General features: G+C 44.7%; 3 protein-coding genes, 1 long non-coding RNA gene and 1 other non-coding gene across 8 annotated transcripts; 3 read left to right on the forward strand and 2 right to left on the reverse strand.

Annotated features, from left to right (window-relative positions):
• Positions 1–652: 652 nt before the first annotated feature.
• On the reverse strand, positions 653–2,943 carry LOC144901255 (uncharacterized). Of its 2 annotated transcripts, none has more exons than XR_013629424.1 (3): positions 1,276–1,295; positions 870–1,179; positions 653–801 (listed from the first exon to the last, which is right to left on the reverse strand). It is a non-coding gene; the product is annotated as an uncharacterized LOC144901255 (long non-coding RNA). The 2 variants fall into 2 exon arrangements; XR_013629423.1 differs by adding an exon at positions 1,747–2,943 and having other exon boundaries at positions 660–798; positions 870–1,644.
• Positions 1,410–11,348, forward strand: flvcr1 (FLVCR choline and heme transporter 1). Its single transcript, XM_058045966.2, has 10 exons — positions 1,410–2,387; positions 2,807–2,951; positions 5,065–5,205; positions 5,646–5,713; positions 6,937–7,040; positions 7,116–7,226; positions 8,618–8,723; positions 8,816–8,927; positions 8,996–9,063; positions 9,588–11,348. Exons 1-10 carry the CDS (start codon positions 1,698–1,700, stop codon positions 9,672–9,674), a joined length of 1,632 nt encoding a protein of 543 aa, XP_057901949.2. The 5' UTR covers positions 1,410–1,697; the 3' UTR covers positions 9,675–11,348.
• Positions 5,260–5,332, forward strand: trnat-ugu (transfer RNA threonine (anticodon UGU)). The gene has a single exon. It is a non-coding gene; the product is annotated as a tRNA-Thr (tRNA).
• Positions 11,349–11,754: 406 nt separating the features above from the next.
• On the forward strand, positions 11,755–16,685 carry LOC144901256 (uncharacterized). 3 transcript variants are annotated; one of them, XR_013629426.1, is made up of 7 exons: positions 11,755–12,092; positions 12,873–13,157; positions 13,226–13,657; positions 13,728–13,741; positions 14,362–14,427; positions 14,501–15,467; positions 15,879–16,685. XR_013629426.1 is itself a non-coding variant. In XM_078794614.1 (7 exons), the coding sequence occupies exons 1-7, from the start codon at positions 11,954–11,956 to the stop codon at positions 14,780–14,782; spliced, it is 1,110 nt and encodes a 369-aa protein (XP_078650740.1). In that variant the 5' UTR covers positions 11,757–11,953; the 3' UTR covers positions 14,783–15,644. The 3 variants fall into 3 exon arrangements, 2 of the variants coding, with proteins under 2 accessions (XP_078650739.1, XP_078650740.1); XM_078794614.1 differs by lacking the exon at positions 15,879–16,685 and having other exon boundaries at positions 11,757–12,092; positions 14,501–14,590; positions 14,699–15,644; XM_078794613.1 differs by lacking the exon at positions 15,879–16,685 and having other exon boundaries at positions 14,501–15,644.
• On the reverse strand, positions 14,827–19,548 carry LOC131098511 (cytochrome P450 2K1-like). Its single transcript, XM_058045968.2, has 9 exons — positions 19,250–19,548; positions 17,808–17,970; positions 17,594–17,743; positions 17,374–17,534; positions 16,944–17,126; positions 16,718–16,856; positions 16,407–16,591; positions 16,193–16,334; positions 14,827–16,114 (listed from the first exon to the last, which is right to left on the reverse strand). The coding sequence occupies exons 1-9, from the start codon at positions 19,451–19,453 to the stop codon at positions 15,927–15,929; spliced, it is 1,515 nt and encodes a 504-aa protein (XP_057901951.2). The 5' UTR covers positions 19,454–19,548; the 3' UTR covers positions 14,827–15,926.
• Positions 19,549–20,215: the final 667 nt, after the last annotated feature.

Here is a 20,215-nt window from a genome sequence, read left to right on the forward strand (position 1 = left end):
CAGCGGTCCACGACAGCTGGGAATCATCTGGAAGAAGACGGCGTAGCGATTGAAATCACATTCACAGCGGGGTATGTGTCGGCACCACGCTGAACGTTCCCAAAGTCGGTGTGAAATTGTTTTTATGACTTTTTAAAACTACAATGTCTCTCAGCCAAGGCCAATGCGTTTATGAATGAATATATCATATTTTGGGTTTGTTAGCTCGCAGACTACTTCCTGTGTCATGAAGGATGTTGCACAGACGGGGAGTACCACATGGTTCTAAAAAATGCATCACCTTTATCCAGATCCTCACCAAATCTTCATGTCTTTTTCATGCCTGGTGTATTTTATGTGTAACGGCAGGAATAGAGATATCCTGGAAATTCCCGGTCCTTTTCTCAGGGTGTTTTGTGTTTTTCGGGAAGGTGATACTCACAGCTTTCTTCAAAATGGCGCCTCTGAGCGAGGTTAGCAGGAGGCGGGGCCCCCCTGCAGGCCATCCCCCATCGTGGCCCGCCACTCATGGCGGCGAGGAGAAGCGGGCTGGACCGCAGGTGCGCCCGGTAATGTTTCCTCTCTGGTCTTTCCCAGGAGCACCGGGGGTCCGACTCCACCTGACACCACGTCTCCCGCCGCTGGTTGACTTCCAGGAGGGGCCCCGCTTTGGATCCAGGCATGTTTCCTTTGGTCTCCTTGTTTGTTTGCTCAGCCTCACCTGCTGCAGATGCTATGCTGTGCGAGGGTTGCCATGGCAACGTGAAATCTGAGACAGTGCAGCCCAAAGGTTTTTGGTGTTAAGTAAGATGGTCCACTCTGCTGACGGAAAGAAAGCTTTTTCACTTTAAAATACAACTTTATAAACCAAAACAACTTATTTTCCTTACTTTCTTGTCATGTGGCCAGCTGGAGGGGGCGGGGCCTTCAGTGCCATGGTGCTTCAGTCAGCTCGGAGATGATTAGGATTAAAAGATGGCGGCATATGGACAAGCTACTTAGAAATAAAGCACAGATTTCTACCCGCTGATAGTATGCTTTACCTCTTCCTGGTGCATTCAGGGACCTTCTGTGTGCAGGACAGGAGACTGACCGCTCCATTAGGTACACCTGCACTATGTGTTGAGATCCAGTTGGGCCTTTCCTTTTGTTATTGTGTCGACATACATAGCAGCTGTTCTATGATATCATGTCGGCGTCCTTATTTTGGGACACCAAAGGTCAAAATATTAGAAACACTTTCACATCATCATCGTTAATAAACTAAAAACTCTGTTTCATCAGTACTTCTCTGACATTGCATGACATTCAGTCCACTTCACCCGCAAGAGTCGAATGCGGAAACGGAAGTGACAGGGCGACTTCAAAATAAAATCCGGAATTGACGGTTTTAACAGAATAAAGACGCGATGTAGAGTTGACCTCGTCCCGTTAAAATCTTGCATTTCGTAGCATTTCCAAGCTGGTTAGTCAAGAATACGACATATTGTGTGTGTGAGATTGCATCACGATGGTGAGTAATAACTGCTGCTCTGCTATTGGTTCACGCAGCGTGGAGCCATCCTCCTCCAACAAAGGATTACAGGCGGGCCGGTTCCTGGGGGAACATGTCTGCTCACTAGTGGCTATGCTGGCGTCTTCTTCGCTTGCTCTTCTGGAGGCGGTCTGTTGACATTTAAACCAACAAAGAAGAAAATTAAAAAAGGCCAAACCACGCCATGGTGGCGGGTGAGCTGGTTCAGGAGCACGTGCGCGCAGACGCCTCACCTGAACGCATCACCGCGGACAGGAAGCCCCAGGAGGGAGCGGTCCGAGACGCTTTCCCAGCCGGCACCGGTGAGACCGGGCTGGACAAGGAGGTGCCGGCGGAGGCGGACGAAAGCGCAGCGATGCTGCCCGACGGGGATGAAGGAGGAGAAGGAGCAAAAGACGGAGGAGATGAGGAGCCGGAGGACGCGGGGCGTCTGGAGACGAAGCTCTACTGGAGCCGCTTCGCGGTCCTGGCCGTGTTCAGCCTGTACTCGCTGGTCAACGCCTTCCAGTGGATCCAGTACAGCATCATCACCAACGTCTTCACACGCTTCTACCGGGTGAGCAACGCCATGATCGACTGGCTGTCCATCGTCTACATGCTGGCCTACGTGCCGCTCATCTTCCCGGCCACCTGGCTGCTGGACCGCCGGGGTCTGCGCCTCACGGCGGTGCTGGGGGCGGGCCTCAACTGCGCCGGCGCCTGGCTCAAGTGCGCCAGCGTGGGTCCCGACCTCTTTGCCGTCACCATGGTGGCGCAGATTATCTGCTCCGTGGCGCAGATCTTCATCCTCGGCCTGCCCTCGCGCGTGGCCTCCGTGTGGTTCGGACACAAAGAGGTCTCCACCGCCTGTGCCACCGCAGTACTGGGAAACCAGGTCAGTGCCCCCCCATCGCCGGTCTTTGTGTAGGGACCAACCGGGGTTGCAAGACCCAAAGTCCTAATGTGACCCCTTGAATGTTCTAGCATGATATCGTCATTATTTATGCTTCCTAACACTTCCTGAACTTCCAATAGCATACAATGTTACACTCTGATACACAAGTAACAGACCAGGAAGTGCCAACACCAGACAGCCCATAGTACAGTTCAGTGACCACTAAGACCTCAACATTAGTACTGTAGTATTACTTCTTAAATGGAGCTGTGTCACTTCCTGTCTACATAGACTGTATACTGTCAACGAGTAGAATATAAGCATAGGCGTGGTGTATTGTTATTACGACATTTGGTAACAATAACAAGCTCTGACATGTAGATATGTCTCTGCGTAACTCTCGTGTGTGTGTTTCACAGCTGGGGGTGGCCATCGGCTTCCTGTTGCCTCCCGTTTTGGTTCCCAATACTCCCGAAGATGACGAACTGACGGCTCATAACATCAGGATCATGTTCTACGGCACTGCCGCCGTCTCCACGGCGCTCTTTCTTCTCACACTGTTAGGTACACACACACACACACACACACACAATCACACAGCACATCGAGGGAGGTGACATCCAATCACGAGTTGATACCGTGTGTTGTGTTTACATCCACATACAGGGAAGACATGTTGCTAGTCCTGTTTTGTCACTTTATCATCAAAATAACACAGTAGTGTGAAATTGTTTGTACCCGTCCCGATTTCTTTTGCACTTAAATGTTTCAGATCATCAAACAAATGTAAATATGAACACCACTTAACATAAAATGCAGCTTTTAAATGAAAAAGTTATCATTAGGGAAGCAAACCTACGTGGCACTGTGTGAAAAAGTAATCCCCCCCGTAAAAACAACTTAACTGAGCTCTATAACGATTTCAATTTGCTTGACGATCTGGAACATTTAATTGTGACAAACGTGCAAAAAAAACGACCCTTAGGAATTTTACCCCTCATTCTCAATCCTTATGTGAACCATGAACACATAGTTGTTTGCCTTATCTGTGCATTCTAACACATGAAAACATTTTAATATGGGCTAGCTAACAACAGACGTCATGGGAAATACCTATTTTGATGCTAAATTAAAAAAAAACCAACAGTGTACCTTTTATGTAACTGACTTGTATATCAACCAAGCTACATTGATATTATTATTGTAGCAGCTAACATGAAAAACGATATCTATCTGACGGACATCAAACATGGCATCACGCTAGCTGCTCGTCTCAGTGCCATTCACAGACAGAAGAGCGGATACCTAGCTCTCAATTTTGCTACGAAGACTCAACGAGATGCTGGTTTACCCAAGGACTGGAGCACACGTCTTGTGCTGGAAGATACAGCCATCCCATTTAGGGCGGATGTCGTATGTGTTGTTGTTGACAACACAAGCATGTGTATCAATGCGCCCTAGGACAGAAGTATTGGGTCGTGTTTTAAATCATTAGCATGGATATCAAACCATGTGACGTTTTTAGAGGTTTTTTTAGAAGGCTTCAAAATCGAAATAGGTGTATCCAGATGACATACTTTGTTAGCTAGCTCATATTAAATTGTTTTCTCATGTTATAATGCACAGAAAAGAGTAAGACTATTGTTCATGTTTCACATAAGGCAGGGGTCTCAAGCTCAGTTTACCTGGGGGCCACTGGAGCTAGGGTCTGGGCAAGGCAAAAAACAGTTAAAAACAGAAAAATATACAAACTTTTTCAGTGCTTTGGTTCCGATTTTCTACAATAAAAGCTCTTATAAAACATTCCACTGTTCTCAAATATCTTAATTTTTATTTTTCTGTACAAAGTAATATGAAAAATAAATAAACAAATCAAGAATAAAGAAAATCAATCAATCAGTAATAAATAAATATAATAATAATAATAAAATGGCAAATAATAAAAACTTAAGAAACCACATATAGTTGGTGGGTAGACAAATGATTTTTTTCAGATTAAAATGAACAAAGCATTATTAGAGCCCTGTAGACATGACAAAACACGACTATAGTCACATTTATACTCTTTTTATGTACAAATATTGCGCAACTGCAGGGTCTTGAGACACATGCTAACTCGCAAACTAGAGAGCTAGCGACCTAAACGGTAGCCTTCAAGTTATTTCCTTTAAACTTAAATAGCCAAAAACTTACCACTTCCACACGGATAGGGAGGATAACTATTAACAGTTATTTAACCTTTAACATGAACATTAATCAAACGTAATAATTTTTTCTGGGTACATGATACCATACAGCATCCATATCAAACTTGCGCGGGCCGCACTAACATTAAACTTTCATATCAAGGCGGGGGCCTCAAACTAGTGTCCTGTGGGCCACATTTGGCCCACGGGCCGCGTGTTTGAGACCCATGACATAAGGATTGGGAATAATGGACCAAATTCCCCCAAAAGTGCAGTTCCTCTTTAAGAACATGCTGTTGTGTGTTGTGTGTAGTGAGTGTAGTGGTTTGTGTCTGTCGGTTAGCGTGATGCTTGTGGACTCCACATAACGGCGTCTGTGGTTCTGACACGCCACGAAAGGGATGTCACATGACATGTCTTCTGAGTGGACTTCCTGTCAAGTAAAGGCACAGTAAAGGTCATCTTCCTGTTTGTCGGTCTGTGTGGTGCAGTCATGAAGGACCGGCCGCCCCTGCCTCCCAGTCAGGCCCAGGCCGTCCTGCCAGTCGCCCCCCCTGAGGACTACTCCTACAGGCGCTCCATTGTCACCCTGATGAAGAACAAAGCCTTCATCCTGCTGCTGATCAGCTACGGTGAGTCACCTGAGGGAGCCTTGTAGCCACGCATGCTAACGCATGCTAATGCAAGGCCTCATAGCTCAGTGGTTAGAGCACTGGTCTTGTAAACCAGGGGTCGCGAGTTCAAATCTCGCTGGGGCCTGGGTGGTTTTTACCACTTTGGCAGGATTAAGTCAAAAGTTTGAATCTGGAACTTGCAACCGCTTGTTAGCTTCTTAAGGGCAACTTCTTCATAGTTCATGCAGCTTGTGTGCTTAGTCCTGCTAGCCGGACGTTTGACGAGCCAGATGTCCTCCCTTTGCCTGATGTTCTTCCTGCTTGGCAGCTGGTGGAGTTTGTGTTGTCACAGTGTAACAGTTAGGCTCAAGGCTCCACCCACACAAACACGAGCTGTGGATTTGGATCAACAGATGAAGAAATGATTGTCATTGTTATGATTATTATCTCTTGTGCAGGCATAACGACCGGCTCCTTCTACTCTGTGTCAACAATCCTCAACCAGATGATCATGGCCTGCTACGAGGTACTGGAACTAACCATCTTAGCATCCTCCACACACCCATATACAGTATAGGCTTTTTAAATACCATTCATTAGATCACAATTAGTTTGAATACTAATGAAACTATCCTAAAAATGTTTCATTGTGCTTTATTTTGATATACATGCACCCAACTTGCCTATGCCCTGTTGGCACTTGCGCAAGTAGCTTGTGGAGTCAATTGATGTTCTGCCGGTTGTTGAAATAAGTGAAATAAGTTCATAAATATAGATTAATAAGTAGCAGTATAGGGCGGCATGGTGGATTAGCGCGCAGACCTCACGGCTAGGAGGACCAGGGTTCGATTCCACCTTCGGCCATCTCTGTGTGGAGTTTGCATGTTCTCCCCGTGCATGCGTGGGTTTTCTCCGGGTACTCCGGTTTCCTCCCACATTCCAAAAACATGCTAGGTTAATTGGCCACTCCAAATTGTCCATAGGTATGAATGTGAGTGTGAATGGTTGTTTGTCTATATGTGCCCTGTGATTGGCTGGCGACCAGTCCAGGGTGTACCCCACTTCTTGACCCTTGTGAGGAAAAAGCGGTAGAAAATGAATGAATGAAGTAGCAGTATGACACAGTGACAACTTCCAAAACCCTGCTGCAAATAATATTATTATCTAAAATGTATGAGAATGCTATCAGCATAATGAATATTGTAGCATAGAAAACATTGTTATGCTGAGTAAGGTGGCACAGCACCTTGTTATGGTCGGGATGGACAGCATTGGCGCTGTTATCGGTGTCATAAATCAGCATACCATTAGCGTCATACGCTAGCATGACGCTCTCGTCTCTCATCACAAGCAGCTTTGTGTGCATCCAGACAAAAAGTGTCCGCCGTCAGCTTTTTATTTGCATTGTTGGCTTCGGCATTTGTGCGCTTTCATTTGAATAAGACTCTTGAAGCTCATCACACCCCAAAAACCAGTTTGTCTTCTTTGGAAGACTCAAACATCCTTTACCGTGTGCCTTGCTGAACATAAGACGCCGTAGTGTATATTGTACTACGGTAAGGAATCATTTCATCCAAGATTGGAAGAGTTGTGTCATCAGAGAGAGATTACTGATTACTGTTCGCTGCTATGGCACGTTCCTGTTGCTCCACCTTGGAGAAGTCTCTGAGGAGACCCTCCTTGCACCGCTCATCTTCACACGCTAACGGAACACGTGATGGTTAGCTGGTTAGCATCTGTGCTCCTCAGGACCAGGAGTTGAATGCTGGGAGGATCGGCCTGACGCTGGTGGTGGCTGGCATGGTGGGCTCCATCCTCTGTGGACTGTGGCTGGACCACACCAAGACCTACAAGTGGGTCTCTCTCACACACACACACACACACACACAGTCAGTGAGTGACATGTGCTTCTGTGGCTCCGCCCCCAGGATGACGACTCTTCTGGTGAACTGCTTGACCTTTGTGAGCATGGTGGTCTTCACCTTCACCCTGAACCTGGACAACATCTACCTGGTCTTCTTCACGGGCGGCATGCTCGGGTACCGCCCACCTCCTAACCTGACGTGAACCCTGACTGACATTCCAGTTGTGTATTTTCTAGGGGTGACCGAGGCTAACAATTCAGCACACGCTCCTCTCGGCATTTTTTGATTGCTTGCAAAACTGGTGTTGTAACCTAGTTGGACTTGCGAGATGGTCCCGCCCCGTTTGAGCGATTAACCAAGTATGTGGTGTCCAGACGCGTCAATCAAAGCTGTGTCGCGATGACCTAGTTGGCGACCAGCTAACCATCTGAGTTATCGGAACATTCAAACAAAGCAAGTCGATGTGGCGTCCGCAGTTATACGTGCAACACCTCATTTCATCTCCTTTGGGACTTCCTGTTCAGTACAAAATAAGCACGGCGGCACACCCATTTATTTACATTTTTATAGCTTGTTAGCCACCAAAAGAAAACTTTATTGTCACTGTTGTCAAGACATACAAGGAAATGAGTATACTCTGTAATTCAGGGGTCTCAAACTCAATTTACTTGGGGGCCACTGGAGCTCGGGTCTGGGTGAGACTGGGCTGCATCAGGTTTTCCCAAAAAAAACAAAAAAAAACACATTTATTAAAAACAAAAAAATTTAAAAAACTCAAATTTTCCACAAGAAAAGCTCTGATAAAACATTCCACTGTTCTCAAATATCTTAATTTTTCTTTTTCTACACAAAATAAGATGAAAAATAAATAAACAAATCAAGAATAAAGAAAATAAATCAATCAGTAATAAATAAATATAATAATAATAATAATAAAACGGCAAATAATAAAAACTTAAGAAACCACATATAGTTGGTGGGTAGACAAATGATTTTTTTCAGATTAAAATGAACAAAGCATTATTAGAGCCCTGTAGACATGACAAAACACGACTATAGTCACATTTATACTCTTTTTATTTACAACATATTGTGCAACTGCAGGGTCTTGAGACACATGCTAACTCGCAAACTAGAGAGCTAGCAACCTAAACGGTAGCCTTCAAGTTATTTCCTTTAAACTTAAATAGCCAAAACCTTACCACTTCCACACGGATAGGGAGGATAACTATTAACAGTTATTTAACCTTTAACATGAACATTAATCAAACGTAATCATTTTTTCTGGGTACATGATACCATACAGCATCCATATCAAACTTGCGCGGGCCGCACTAACATTAAACTTTCATATCAAGGCGTGGGCCTCAAACTAGTGTCCTGCGGGCTGCATTTGGCCCGCGGGCCGCGTGTTTGAGACCCCTGCTGTAATTAGTACATTAATTCACAAATGATGCTGTTGAATACGACTTATATGTGTTGTCAAAATATGCGGATTTAAGCAAAACTCAATTGAAAACACCTTCATGTCCATCCTGGCATTTATTCTACGACACCTTTCACAGCTTCTTCATGACGGGCTACCTTCCTGTGGGCTTTGAGTTTGGCGTAGAAATCACGTACCCAGAGTCGGAAGGAACGTCGTCGGGACTCCTCAACGCTTCTGCTCAGGTGATGTACCGTTAACATACTAAGTCAGGCTTGGAAGCACACCATGATGGATTCAATCTAAGTTTATTTTCAACGTGTGTTTGTGGGTGTAGACATTTGGCATCCTCTTCACGCTGATCCAGGGCAAACTGACCACAGACTACAACCCACTTGCAGGAAACCTCTTCCTTTGCGTGTGGATCTTCCTGGGATTAGTTCTCACTGGTACTGTGTGTGTGTGTGTGTGTTTTTGCTCTTTACGGTCTCTCACGTGTCCCTGTGGATGCTTTCAGGCTTCATCAAGTCGGAGCTGAAGAGACACAACGTGAACATCAGCGTGGATGTCAAACATCTGCAGGCGGTAAGCGCTGTCATTAGGCCACACCCACCTCTCTATGCGTCTCCGCCCCTCCTGATGTGCGAACATTCTCGCCAACACTCCCGGGACACGACCTTAAGATGCTTGGACGTCCTCGTGATGGATTATCCTGTTCCTTTGTGTCTTTTTCTTTCTCTGCTGGCACCCATTCAACTTGTCCTCTAAATGAAGAAGGCCGTTCCTACTCCTTCATCCTCCTCCTGAGACTGAGGGTCTCTAGCGGTCCACTTGACATTAAATCTGTGCTTCACCTTGACGCCATCTTGGAGAGTCACCCCTAATCAATCTATTGTCATATTTGAGATAAGGCACATAGGAGGGGCTTTGTCGCCATCTAGTGGCGATCACCCGCACTGCTATTAATGCATCACAATTGGTAGAAAACCTGCACTTGCTGTTTTGTCACTTTTTCCATGTGGTTGTGGCGCAAGGGGGGACAACCCCCACACCCCCACCATTTGACTTTCACATGAAAATAAGCCTGTTTTGTTCTTTGTGTCTTTTAGCTTCCCACCGAGTGTCCATCAGAGAAGAAGACCAATGGCATCAAATTAGAACCTTCTCTCAGCTTCGCACGTGAAACCTCCCTCTAAAGGGGTCCGACAGTCCTCAACTGTCCTCATTGACTTTTCCTGAGTTTACTTGAATGCATCGCTTCCTTCCTTTTCATCAAGGACGCATGTCCTGTGGAGATGGTGGAGGCGCCGGGCCGGTCTGGTCCGGTTCAGCCTTGGAGCAGAACATGTGAGTCCAACATGTTACCTTAATGTCAACAATATCAGACTACACGCACAACCTTTTTCTACTTGTGACCATGCATGCCGTGCGTGCGTGCACGTATGTGTGTGGAGAGCGCCATGTTGTGTTGGCGTCAAGCGCCGCTTGATGACGTCATGCAGAAACCAGGACTCTTCATGCTTTTTTTTAACCTCACAATAAGCATCAAAGTATCCGCTGAACATTTAAATACAGACCATCGTACTTTCATATTGGTTAAAAAAACTTTGTATATTATTTTAGAGTAAGACAGAACATGAGATGTTAGCGTTTCCTTATTTCATGTGACATCAAGCTGGTAGAACCGATGAAAGCAGAGCTTATTGATTAACTAGCAAAACTTTAATTCTACACTTTATGTTCTGTTCATGTTTTATTCCCACTAAACCAAGTGAACTAATGGAATATAGCAATGGAATTATTAGAAGTGAATTTAATTCAACAGAAATTGCACTGTGCATTCCTACTGCAATGTAATGCAACGACTAACTAACAACTAACTTATTATTTAGGATGAATTATTTAGGTCCAGGAAGTAGACTGACTTAGAACAGGGGTGTCCAAAGTGTGGCACATTCTGAAAATATTATTTAACAACAATCACAGCGGAGTGGGCATGCCCGGAGGCGGGCTGTGGGTGGAATAAATTAAAACAGACCATTTTGGCAGGAAGCACAAATCAAAGGAATTACGGGCTGTGGGTGGAATAAATTAAAACAGACCATTTTGGCAGGAAGCACAAATCAAAGGAATTACAGCTGGAATAGGTGCAGATTCTGGAAGATCTAGGAAGTTTTCTGTGCGGGTCATTGTGAGTAGCTGCTCTATGGGAGTCCACAAGTCAATACAAAGGGTAGAATAATGACCATAATAGGTCCCCTTTAAAGAAAAACAACTTTTAAAAAGTTGTAATAGTATGACAAACAAGCAAAACAACAAATAAAGTTGTAATATTTGGAAAATAAGGATACTTATTTTACAAGAATAAGGTCAAAATATTATGTGAATAAAGTCATAATTCCGAAAAGAAAGTTGAAATAGTGGGCCGCATGGTGATGAGTGGTTAGCATGTTGGCCCCTTAGTCAGGAAATTGGGAAGACCTGGGTTGGAATCTCCGCTTGGGCATCACTGTGTGGAGTTTGCATGTTTTTCTGTAATATTTGTTTTTTTTAAAAAAACAGCAAAAATTAAGACCAAAGTTGGAAGTCAAATGCACTTTTTCAGCTGTATCACAAGGTGAGATGAAGGCTATTTTTTATAAAGAATCAAAAGTGGCCCCTGCATCCTTTCATTTTCAGTATGTGGCCCTCGCTGGGAGAAGGTTTGGACACCCCTGATCTAGAAGCACTGTCATTGAAATGTGTGATGTTTATAAACATTTGTTGTCCTTTTGTTGCCTGTCAACTCTGCTGTTGGGAATAGTAAAATGTGCTTCCTAAATACTGGGCTCGTGTCAGATGATGATGTCATTAAACGTCAGCTGACCTCACGTGGAACGTCTTCATGTCGCATCATTCCATTTCTTGGAGTATTGCTATCAACATTGTCAGAACGCCTTATATTATTTTAAAATATATATATATACTTGACATATATACTTGACATAAACGGTTTAAGTACCGAAGTGACGTACAGGAAACGACATGGAGGGGGTGTCATGTGACTAATCCGCGGGCTATGGCCTCCCCAAAATGGCGGCGTGTCAGGTAAGTTAGTTCATTTACAAAAGCTTGTTTTTTTGTCACGAAAGGTCATTTTTAAGCCATTTAATGATTAAAATGCTTTATTAATGTGTGAAATATTATAATTCAACTCATCTTATTATATTCAATAAAATCATCGAAAACAATGTTTAGCCTTCAAATTGCTACGGAAAGCCCAAGGTGACATATTTGTCACAATGATAATAAGGCATTAAATTAATGTCACTTTAACTTTGATTTTCAATCACGTTTGTGTAAACATGTTCACTCCAAAAACATTTTAGCAGCAAATGAAGCATAGAACTTGCAACAGATTGACGACACCCCCACTTCTGCTTTGGAGATGATTGTGCTGCCATCAACATGATCGAAGCCTCCTTGCCTGTGAAAGATGTTTCCTGTTCCCTGTTCGTGTCGAAGTTACCACAATAAGGAAATCGCTTATCGCCGAACAATAAATAACTCGCTCGCCACATCGAGGATGTTCGCGCTGGAAGTTTTTGTTTTGATTTTTCTGCTTGGCTTCGAAGGTAATTTGATTTCTTTCGCCATATTTCAAAGTTTGCAAGTCGAAATTGACATTAAATAGTATATTACTATCAAATATATACGGCATGCTATAAATATTAGAGACTTTTTAAAGTCGTATGACAAAAATAGGTTGTAGAAAAAGTTCTGATAGAAGAATAAAGTGAAAATATTATGGGTATAAAGTTTTAATTAGCACAACAAAATGTGCAGGAAGACAGTTGAAAGAGTGGGGGGGGCAGCAGAAATGGGGAAAAATAGCAGCAATAATAAAGTAAAAATACGAGAATTTAGTATAATCATTTTAGTAGCATCGAGTTGAAATATTAAATATAAATTAAAAATAAATATAAATATCTTACTTTTAAAGTCTTAATATTAAAACAAACCAAATAAAATAAAGCTGTCATTTTTGGAAAATTAGGTTCTAATATTGTGGGAGTAAAATCATATGAGAAGAAAATTCACCAAGATTTTTCAAGAAAGATCAATCACTGAGAGGCACTTAATAGCATTTAGACCATCAACAAAGTGGTTTTTAATGGGTGCATTATTGGTGTTTTTTGCCATTATTGGAATCGCAGCAACCTGTCCATCTCACAGCTTAATCATTAATCATTAATTAACAAGCTTAATTCAGTAGCGTGTGTTGAACTGAAGTGAAATGTGGATCCACTACGAGTCTGCACCCTGCATAGGAGCTGTTGTTTGTGTCTCAAATAGCTTGCCGTCAATCAAGCTAATTTCGAGTGTAAAATGTCATTTCATTGGCTGTCCTGTAGACATCAGCGGGCAGGCTGTGTTCTTCTCCAATGCGGGGGGTGTGGCCACCCTGCCCTGCCCCCAGCCTTCATGCCCCACCCTCACGTGGCTCTACAGCAAAGACCCCCTTAACACGGTCCAGGAGGTGCAAAGCGGTCAGGTGGTGCGGAACCAGCCTAGAGCCCATCGTCTGAGTGTGACGGACAACTGCTCTCTGGTGGTCAGCAATGTGACGGGCGAAGATGCGGGCTACTACACGTGTAGGACGGGAAGGGAAGTCAACATGTTCCTGACTGTCATGACCCGTGAGTGTCCTCATTAGGAGCAGGGACGTGAACTTTGACCACATCATTCCCGTCTTGTTATCTCACAGTGTCATCTCCTGAGGACGCTGATCCAAGCAGAGACGGTCACGTGACCCTCAAGTGCATCCTGACCAACTACTGGAGACAATGTACTCAGGAGAGTCTTCGGTGGGTGGACGAGGAAGGGTTGCAGCTGCACCCGGTAGGCGGCATCGGACACGAGTTTGTCCAGCAGCTGAACTGCGAGTCATACATCAAAGTGAAGCGTCAGCACGGTCACGACAGGAAGTACACGTGTCAGTATGTGGAGGCCGGCGCCGTGAAGATCCACGCCGAGAGCACGCCAGCATTTGCGGGGCGTCAACCTGGAGGTCCGCCCCCTGACCGCACCCAGCTCATCATCATCATCGTCGGCGCTGCCGTCGGGGTCTTGGCGCTGTTGGTCATCCTCGCCATTGCCGTCCTCGCCAAGACAAGGCAGAAGAGAGACGCAACACAGGGTAGGAAGAAGAGGTCATGTGACCTCAGCACTAAACAGCTGATACTAATTATTCTACCTTGTCTTTGCAGAGTTACCAAAACATGTAAGTACTTTTTTAAAACAATACAACTATTATAGATTATTTCATTGCTGTTATACTATATGCTACACTTCCTGTAGAAACAAGATGTGATTAGCTGATGAAATACTGCATAGGCCACCTTGGCTCAGTCCTGCCACTTGTGGCCAGAAGTTGTATTGCAACACTGTCTGTGTTCCAAACCATTACCCTAAATGTGGCAAAATAGTAATAGTAAAGATATTAAAATATTAAATTGTGGTGACGACAAATAATACATTTAATATTAAATAATAATGTTGAACATTAAAATGGTAAATAAAGAAAAAATAAAACACAACACACTTCTGTTAACTGAAAATTGTGGCATCATTAAATAATAAATATGGAAATATTAAACAGTAAAATCTAAATTTTAGAACATTCACTACTAATAATAATGGTAAATATGAATTAATAACCTTGAAACAATTACAGCAGAATATTCTATATTAAAATATATTAAATATTAAATCAAAGTAAATATATTTAAAAATGTAATAATAATTGTGCCTATATATTAAATGAATGAAATATATAACATTTATATAACATTAAAAATGTATTTTATAAATAAAGTTGTTTATTGTTTGTTTTCATCGTAGGATGAGAGCCACGTGACGTACGCCAGCATCTCTTGCGACCTCGACAAGAAAAGCTCCGCCCACAAGGTGGCCCACTCGGCAGGGGAGCGATTGCAGCTGTTGTCATGGCAATCAACATGTCACTGTTTTATGTGTCCAGGCCGCATTGGAGAACGAGGCAGAGAGCCCGAGCATGACGTACGCGGTCGTGAGCCACAAAAAGCAGAAGTCTAGCTCGGAGAAACAGCAGGTGAGCGGGACACGGGACATGGCGTCGAGAGCGTCCCACTCCAGCCTGACTCGGCTTCACTTTTTTACATTTGCTCATGTTGGAATAACACCATGACAAAACGTGCAGGTCAGACGGGAGGAAGAGGAAGTCACCTACGCCGCCGTCAGGAAGACGCCGAGGATTGCGCCAGGCTATGACGGCAGCAATTAGAAAGAGGAAATGAGTCATCGTGTAAAAGTTTAGGACCGCCCCCTTTATGAGACGCATCATGTTATTTATTCTTGACAAGATGAATCTTTGACACGGATCAGACTTTGGATGGTGGAAAACTTGCATAAAACTTCAACTGTATTCTTTGGCTTGCATGCGGCGGCTTTATGGTCGTCTGATTGGCTGCCAAATCAGCAAGTAAAAAAGTGATACCACGATTATGTTGGACCCCGCAGAGCTTGAACCAAGCCCAAGGGCAAACATTTCTTCCCTTTGTCTTCTTTGTTTTTAAAGAAAATGCTTGCAGCCCAACCAACTCTTGATCCGCTTTCTTCTGCACTGTTTGCAGGCAACTTGATCTGCTCGATGGGGGTGGAACAACCACATTTCTAAACCCTGCGGGCACACGATAAAGATGCCAGATTTGGTTTCCCGTGTTCACCTGACTTCTCTGTTGTGTGCCACGACTTCCGTTTCCTTGCTACTAGCTTGCACGCTAAGTCTTGCTTCTTGTTTTTTATGTTCAGTCTTTTTCTGCCCTTGCATGCATAACTCATTTATCTCCGGCATCTTCCTGGGCTGTCCTGTGATTGGCCGGCGACCAGTCCAGGGTATACGCCGCCTCTCACCCGAAGACAGCTGGGATAGGCTCCAGCACCCCCCGCGACCCTCGTGAGGAAAAGCGGTAAAAAATGAATGAATGTTCCTGGGCTGCCTCATTGCTTCTGTTTCTTTGCATGTGTTGGTTCCTCGCCCTTTTATTTAGCATTGTTAGTTTCTACATTTTTCTCAGACGTTTTGGTTCTTTGGTTTTGGCATTTTTCATGTTACCCATCCATAGATGTACACAGTTGTTTTTTTTAATATCTTCCAAATAATTAGTGTTGTACATTTCACGATTCTGAGGGCCCAAAGCCAAAATCTATGCCGTCCCAAAAGATTAATCAAAATGGAAGCAAATTGTTAAATTTGTTCCTATATGACTCCATGGCAAAGCATATCATTAGGAAATCATCAGAGAGGATTTCAAACATAATTACATTTTATAGATCATTTAATTTTACCAACAAGTGATTGTTCTCTCCAAATACGCCAGGAACATTAAAGATACCGTCAAACTGCGGAGAGCGCTCTCCATCTAACCTCACATGCATGAGACAGCACACAGTTTGTGGGGTGCCGGGCAGAGGGTGGCGCCCACCTGTGGAGTCAGGTCCAACTGGTCTTCCGAGACCCCCGGGGGAGGAGTGAAGCGGAAGTGCCGCAGAAGCGTGGCGAAGAAGATGAAGAGCTCCATCCTGGCCAGACTTTCTCCCAGGCAGACCCTGCGACCTGGATGAGGCAGAAAGACACTTGAGGAGGAGGGGCCAGTGAAGGGTGGACGCCACCCCCCACGGACAAGCCACCCACCTGCAGAGAAGGGCATGAAGGCGTCTCGCTTGACAAAGTTCCCGTCTTTGTCCAGGAAGTGGGCGGGATGGAAGGAGTACGGCTTCTCCCACTCATCCTCATCGTAGAGGACGGACGTGAGGAGAGGATGCACCGTCGTCCCCTGGAGACCGACATCCAGACTCACATCACATCCATTTGCATCCTAGAATCTTTACGTTCTCCTCCAGCAGACCTTCTTGATGAAGTGACCCTGGAAGGTGACATCCCGACTGGTCCTGTGAGGAAGCGACATGGGGATGATGTTGCCCACCCTCTGGGTCTCATGGATGACAGCATCTGTGAAGGGCAGGTTCTTCCTGTCCTCCACCTGGACCTGCCGATCCCCAATCACTCTGGTCAGCTCCTCACGGACCTGCTCTGAAAGTTTACATGCAGCTTAGTCATAATGCTTGCTGCTTGATGTTTTCACCGACATCTCCATCTGATGGTCAGTACTTCTCAACGAAGCCACCTCAGGCACCTCAGGCACGTGTAACCCCTTACCTTGTATCTTTGGGTACTTGGCCATGAGGAGAAGACCCCATCTGAGTGTGGTGGCGGTGGTTTCCGTGCCAGCCAGAAACAGGTTGGACACTGTCATCAGAAGGTTCGGATTGTGGAAGTGACCCACATTCCCTGACTCCTGGAAGATCAAGGACCATTTGTGCTGTTTTGGGTTTTTTGTTTGCATCTAAAGCACCAGACTACGTGTCATGTTGTGTTGGGTGACCTCCTGGTGCTGCTGGCGGATGAGGAAGGTGTCCACCAGGCCTCTGCTGGCGTGCGGGTTGAGTGTCTCCTTCAGGCCCTGGACCAGCTCCATGGCCTGCTTGCGGTTGGCGATTCCCAGACTGCGGAGCTCCTCTCTCACTGAGAAGAACCACTTGCCGAACCAGGGGAATATGTTGTACAGCTGTGGAAGAACAATGACTTGTTTGTGTAAGCTTCTCACAGATGAAGGAGACAAGAGCAGGATCTTTGAGGGTACCGCCCAGGAGACTCCCATGCCGTGTGGAAGTTTGTTCCAGGCAGCCAGGCAAGACAAACTAATGTTCTTCACTAACGTTTGTGTTTGCTTCAGTCAGCGTGGTTGTTGTTTAACTGCTTGTTGTCTCGCCAGGAGATGTTTAACCTCAATAAGGTTGCATGAGAAGGAGGACCTGCATGGTTGGAGCACCAACTATCTGGACGCTCCTGCTGGTGCGCTGCACCATGGCCACAAAGACGGGGTCGTCGTAGCGGAATCGGCTGCCAAACACCAGAGAGCAGATGATGTTGGACACGGCGTAGTTGATGATCTGGTTGTTGTTGAACGCTTCCCCTGCGACGACACCAAGGCATCAGGAATGGCGGACGAGACGAGATGTTGTGGTTGTGTACCTTTGTGGCTGTTGAAGACCTCCATGAGATGTTTGCTTTCCTCGATGATCTTGTCCTCACACGCCTTCTTGCCCATTCCAAAGTCTCTCAGGTTGGTCAAAGCGAAGCGTCTCATCTCCTTCCACGATTCTCCGTTGCTCCATATGACTCCTCAAGAGAACACACACGGTGTTTGGAACCTCACGTGTGTGTGTTTGTGTGTGTGTGTTCTTACCGTGCTCCAGCTTGGATTCCTTGACGGTGGTCAAAGGTTCCCTCTCTCCAAAGTCTTCTCCGTACGTGACCAGAGCCTCCTTCACCGTCTTGTATCCGGCCAGGACCACCACCTTCTTGGGCCCCATGTGGAAGGTGAAGACTGGTCCGTACTTCTTGGACATCTTGGACCAGGTGAGGCAGACATTTCAAAATAAAAGTCTCACTTTGCAATAAGGCACACATAAATACAAAAACCTCTAAAGTCAAACAATTTCACCAATCTATACATGACATCACAGAAGATGATTTATTGTTTTAAAACTGCTTCCCTTCTTTTCACACATGATTTCTCCTCGGGGAAATTCTTTTAAAATGTGAACAAATGGGTGATTAACCAGAGGGAAGGACTGGTTCACCTTAGAGCACATATGTCAAGAGTCAAGGCAGAGGGTTTTACCTGGCCCGCGTGATGATATTAATCTATTATTAGATTCGGCCCGCAGATAAACTGTACTACATTTCCAACAATGCAACAGGGACGCGCGAGCAGGAGCATAGCGGGAGGCGGCTTAATTTATTCAGCAGTCATTCAGCATCAGTCATTAGCATAACAGCAAAAGTTAATTTACAGATACCCATCAACAATGGCAAAACGGAAGGTGGACGGTGAAAACAGGGGCTTTCAAACAAGGTGGGAGTTGGAGTACATGGAGCTGGAAAACCTGTGTGTCTTCTATGTGGAGAAAATGTGGCGGTGATGAAAGAATATAATATGAGACGGCATCATGAAACAAAACACACAGACAAAAACAAGATTCTGGACATGGAACAAAGGCTACAGAAGGTCGAGAAATTAAAACGAGGCCTCACATCTTGACAGAGTCTGTTCAGAAAAGCCCAGTCGAAAAAAAAACTCATAACATAAATTTTATGTTATGAGTTTTTTATATAAAGGACATTTGTATTTTGTGCCTGCTGAAATTAAAAATGACTGACAGTCATAAGAAAATATTGCTTTATTTATCCAATCATATTGTAATATATTTGTTATGTTTTCAGTAGGTTAAATCTTGGTTTTAATGAAGATTGGACAGTCCGGCCCTCGGCTTGTGGCCAAATGTTTTATTTGGCCCTCCATCCATTTGACTTTGACACCCCTGCCCTAGAGGGTTATCAGTTCACTGAAGCCACAAATTCCCAAAGTCACCATGAAGTAGCCCGCATTCAGCTCAGCCGTGGACTTTACTTTTTAGAAGGACTCTCAGATGTTTTTATTACAGGGAGGCAATTTGAAAGACACCAAAAGGGCACAGTGGTATTACCATGGTCGACTGGCATCTAGAGTCCAAAATAAACAAGACCCTGAATGCGTCTTAACTTGCAACTTCTACTTCTGGGTGAGGAAACGCGCGGCAATTAGCAGTGCGCGTCCGTGTCACAGCCGCGTTCGCACTCGCTCACCTCCATGAGGGTCCAGTGTGGTCTGCGGAGGTCCAGCTGGAGCAGGTTCCCCAGCAAGGGGAGCGGCCTGGGCCCCGGAGGCTCCCTGCGGGACTCCCGAGAGCTGGAAGCCGAAGAGGAGACCACGTAGACCAGCAGCAGCACCAGCAGAGCGCCGAGCGCCGAGCTGAGACTCGGCGGGACAAAAACGTCCACAAGCTCCATGTTTCCCAACCACAATGTCTCTTTTGTCCTACCCCGGAACACTGGCCCTGAAGACGACAACTCCAACCCACGGGGCGGGCCGCCTGTCTGCTACGAGGACACCCACTTGAAGGCGGACCAAAGCTGTGACGTCACTTTGACACGAGTTCGCCATTTGTGGTTCCAGACATTATACTGCATTATTCTTATGAATGGATAAGCGGTAGAAAATGAATGAATGAATTATATTCAAACTGAATAATACACATATTTAATCATCCAATAAGAATCACAATAGTGACAAAATAGATGATTCCATAAAAATCAATATCGGAGACCTCAGCTTCTTTTTTTCACATTTTTCACCTTTCAGGGTGTCAAAGGTTGATTTGAGCGTGATTTGTTGTCATATTGTTAAAATTATTTATTCATTTGTTGGCGTTTGAATTTCATTTGAATGACATGAAACACTACATTAATTAGGCAAAGGCGTACATGAAACACTACATTATGTAGGTAAAGGCGTACATGAAACACTACATTAAGTAGGCAAAGGCGTACATGAAACACTATATTAAGTAGGTAAAGGTGTACAGGTAAATGTTTACATAAAACACTACATTAAGTAGGTAAAGGTGTACATGAAACACTACATTAAGTAGGCAAAGGTGTACATGAAACACTATATTAAGTAGGTAAAGGTGTACAGGTAAAGGTGTACATGAAACACTACATTAAGTAGGTAAAGGTGTACATGAGACACTACATTAAGTAGGCAAAAGC

Source organism: Doryrhamphus excisus, linkage group LG11 (genome assembly GCF_037039965.1).
Source record: "Doryrhamphus excisus strain RoL-2023G ecotype Guam linkage group LG11, RoL_Dexc_Guam_v1.1, whole genome shotgun sequence".
Taxonomy (NCBI): domain Eukaryota; kingdom Metazoa; phylum Chordata; class Actinopteri; order Syngnathiformes; family Syngnathidae; genus Doryrhamphus; species Doryrhamphus excisus.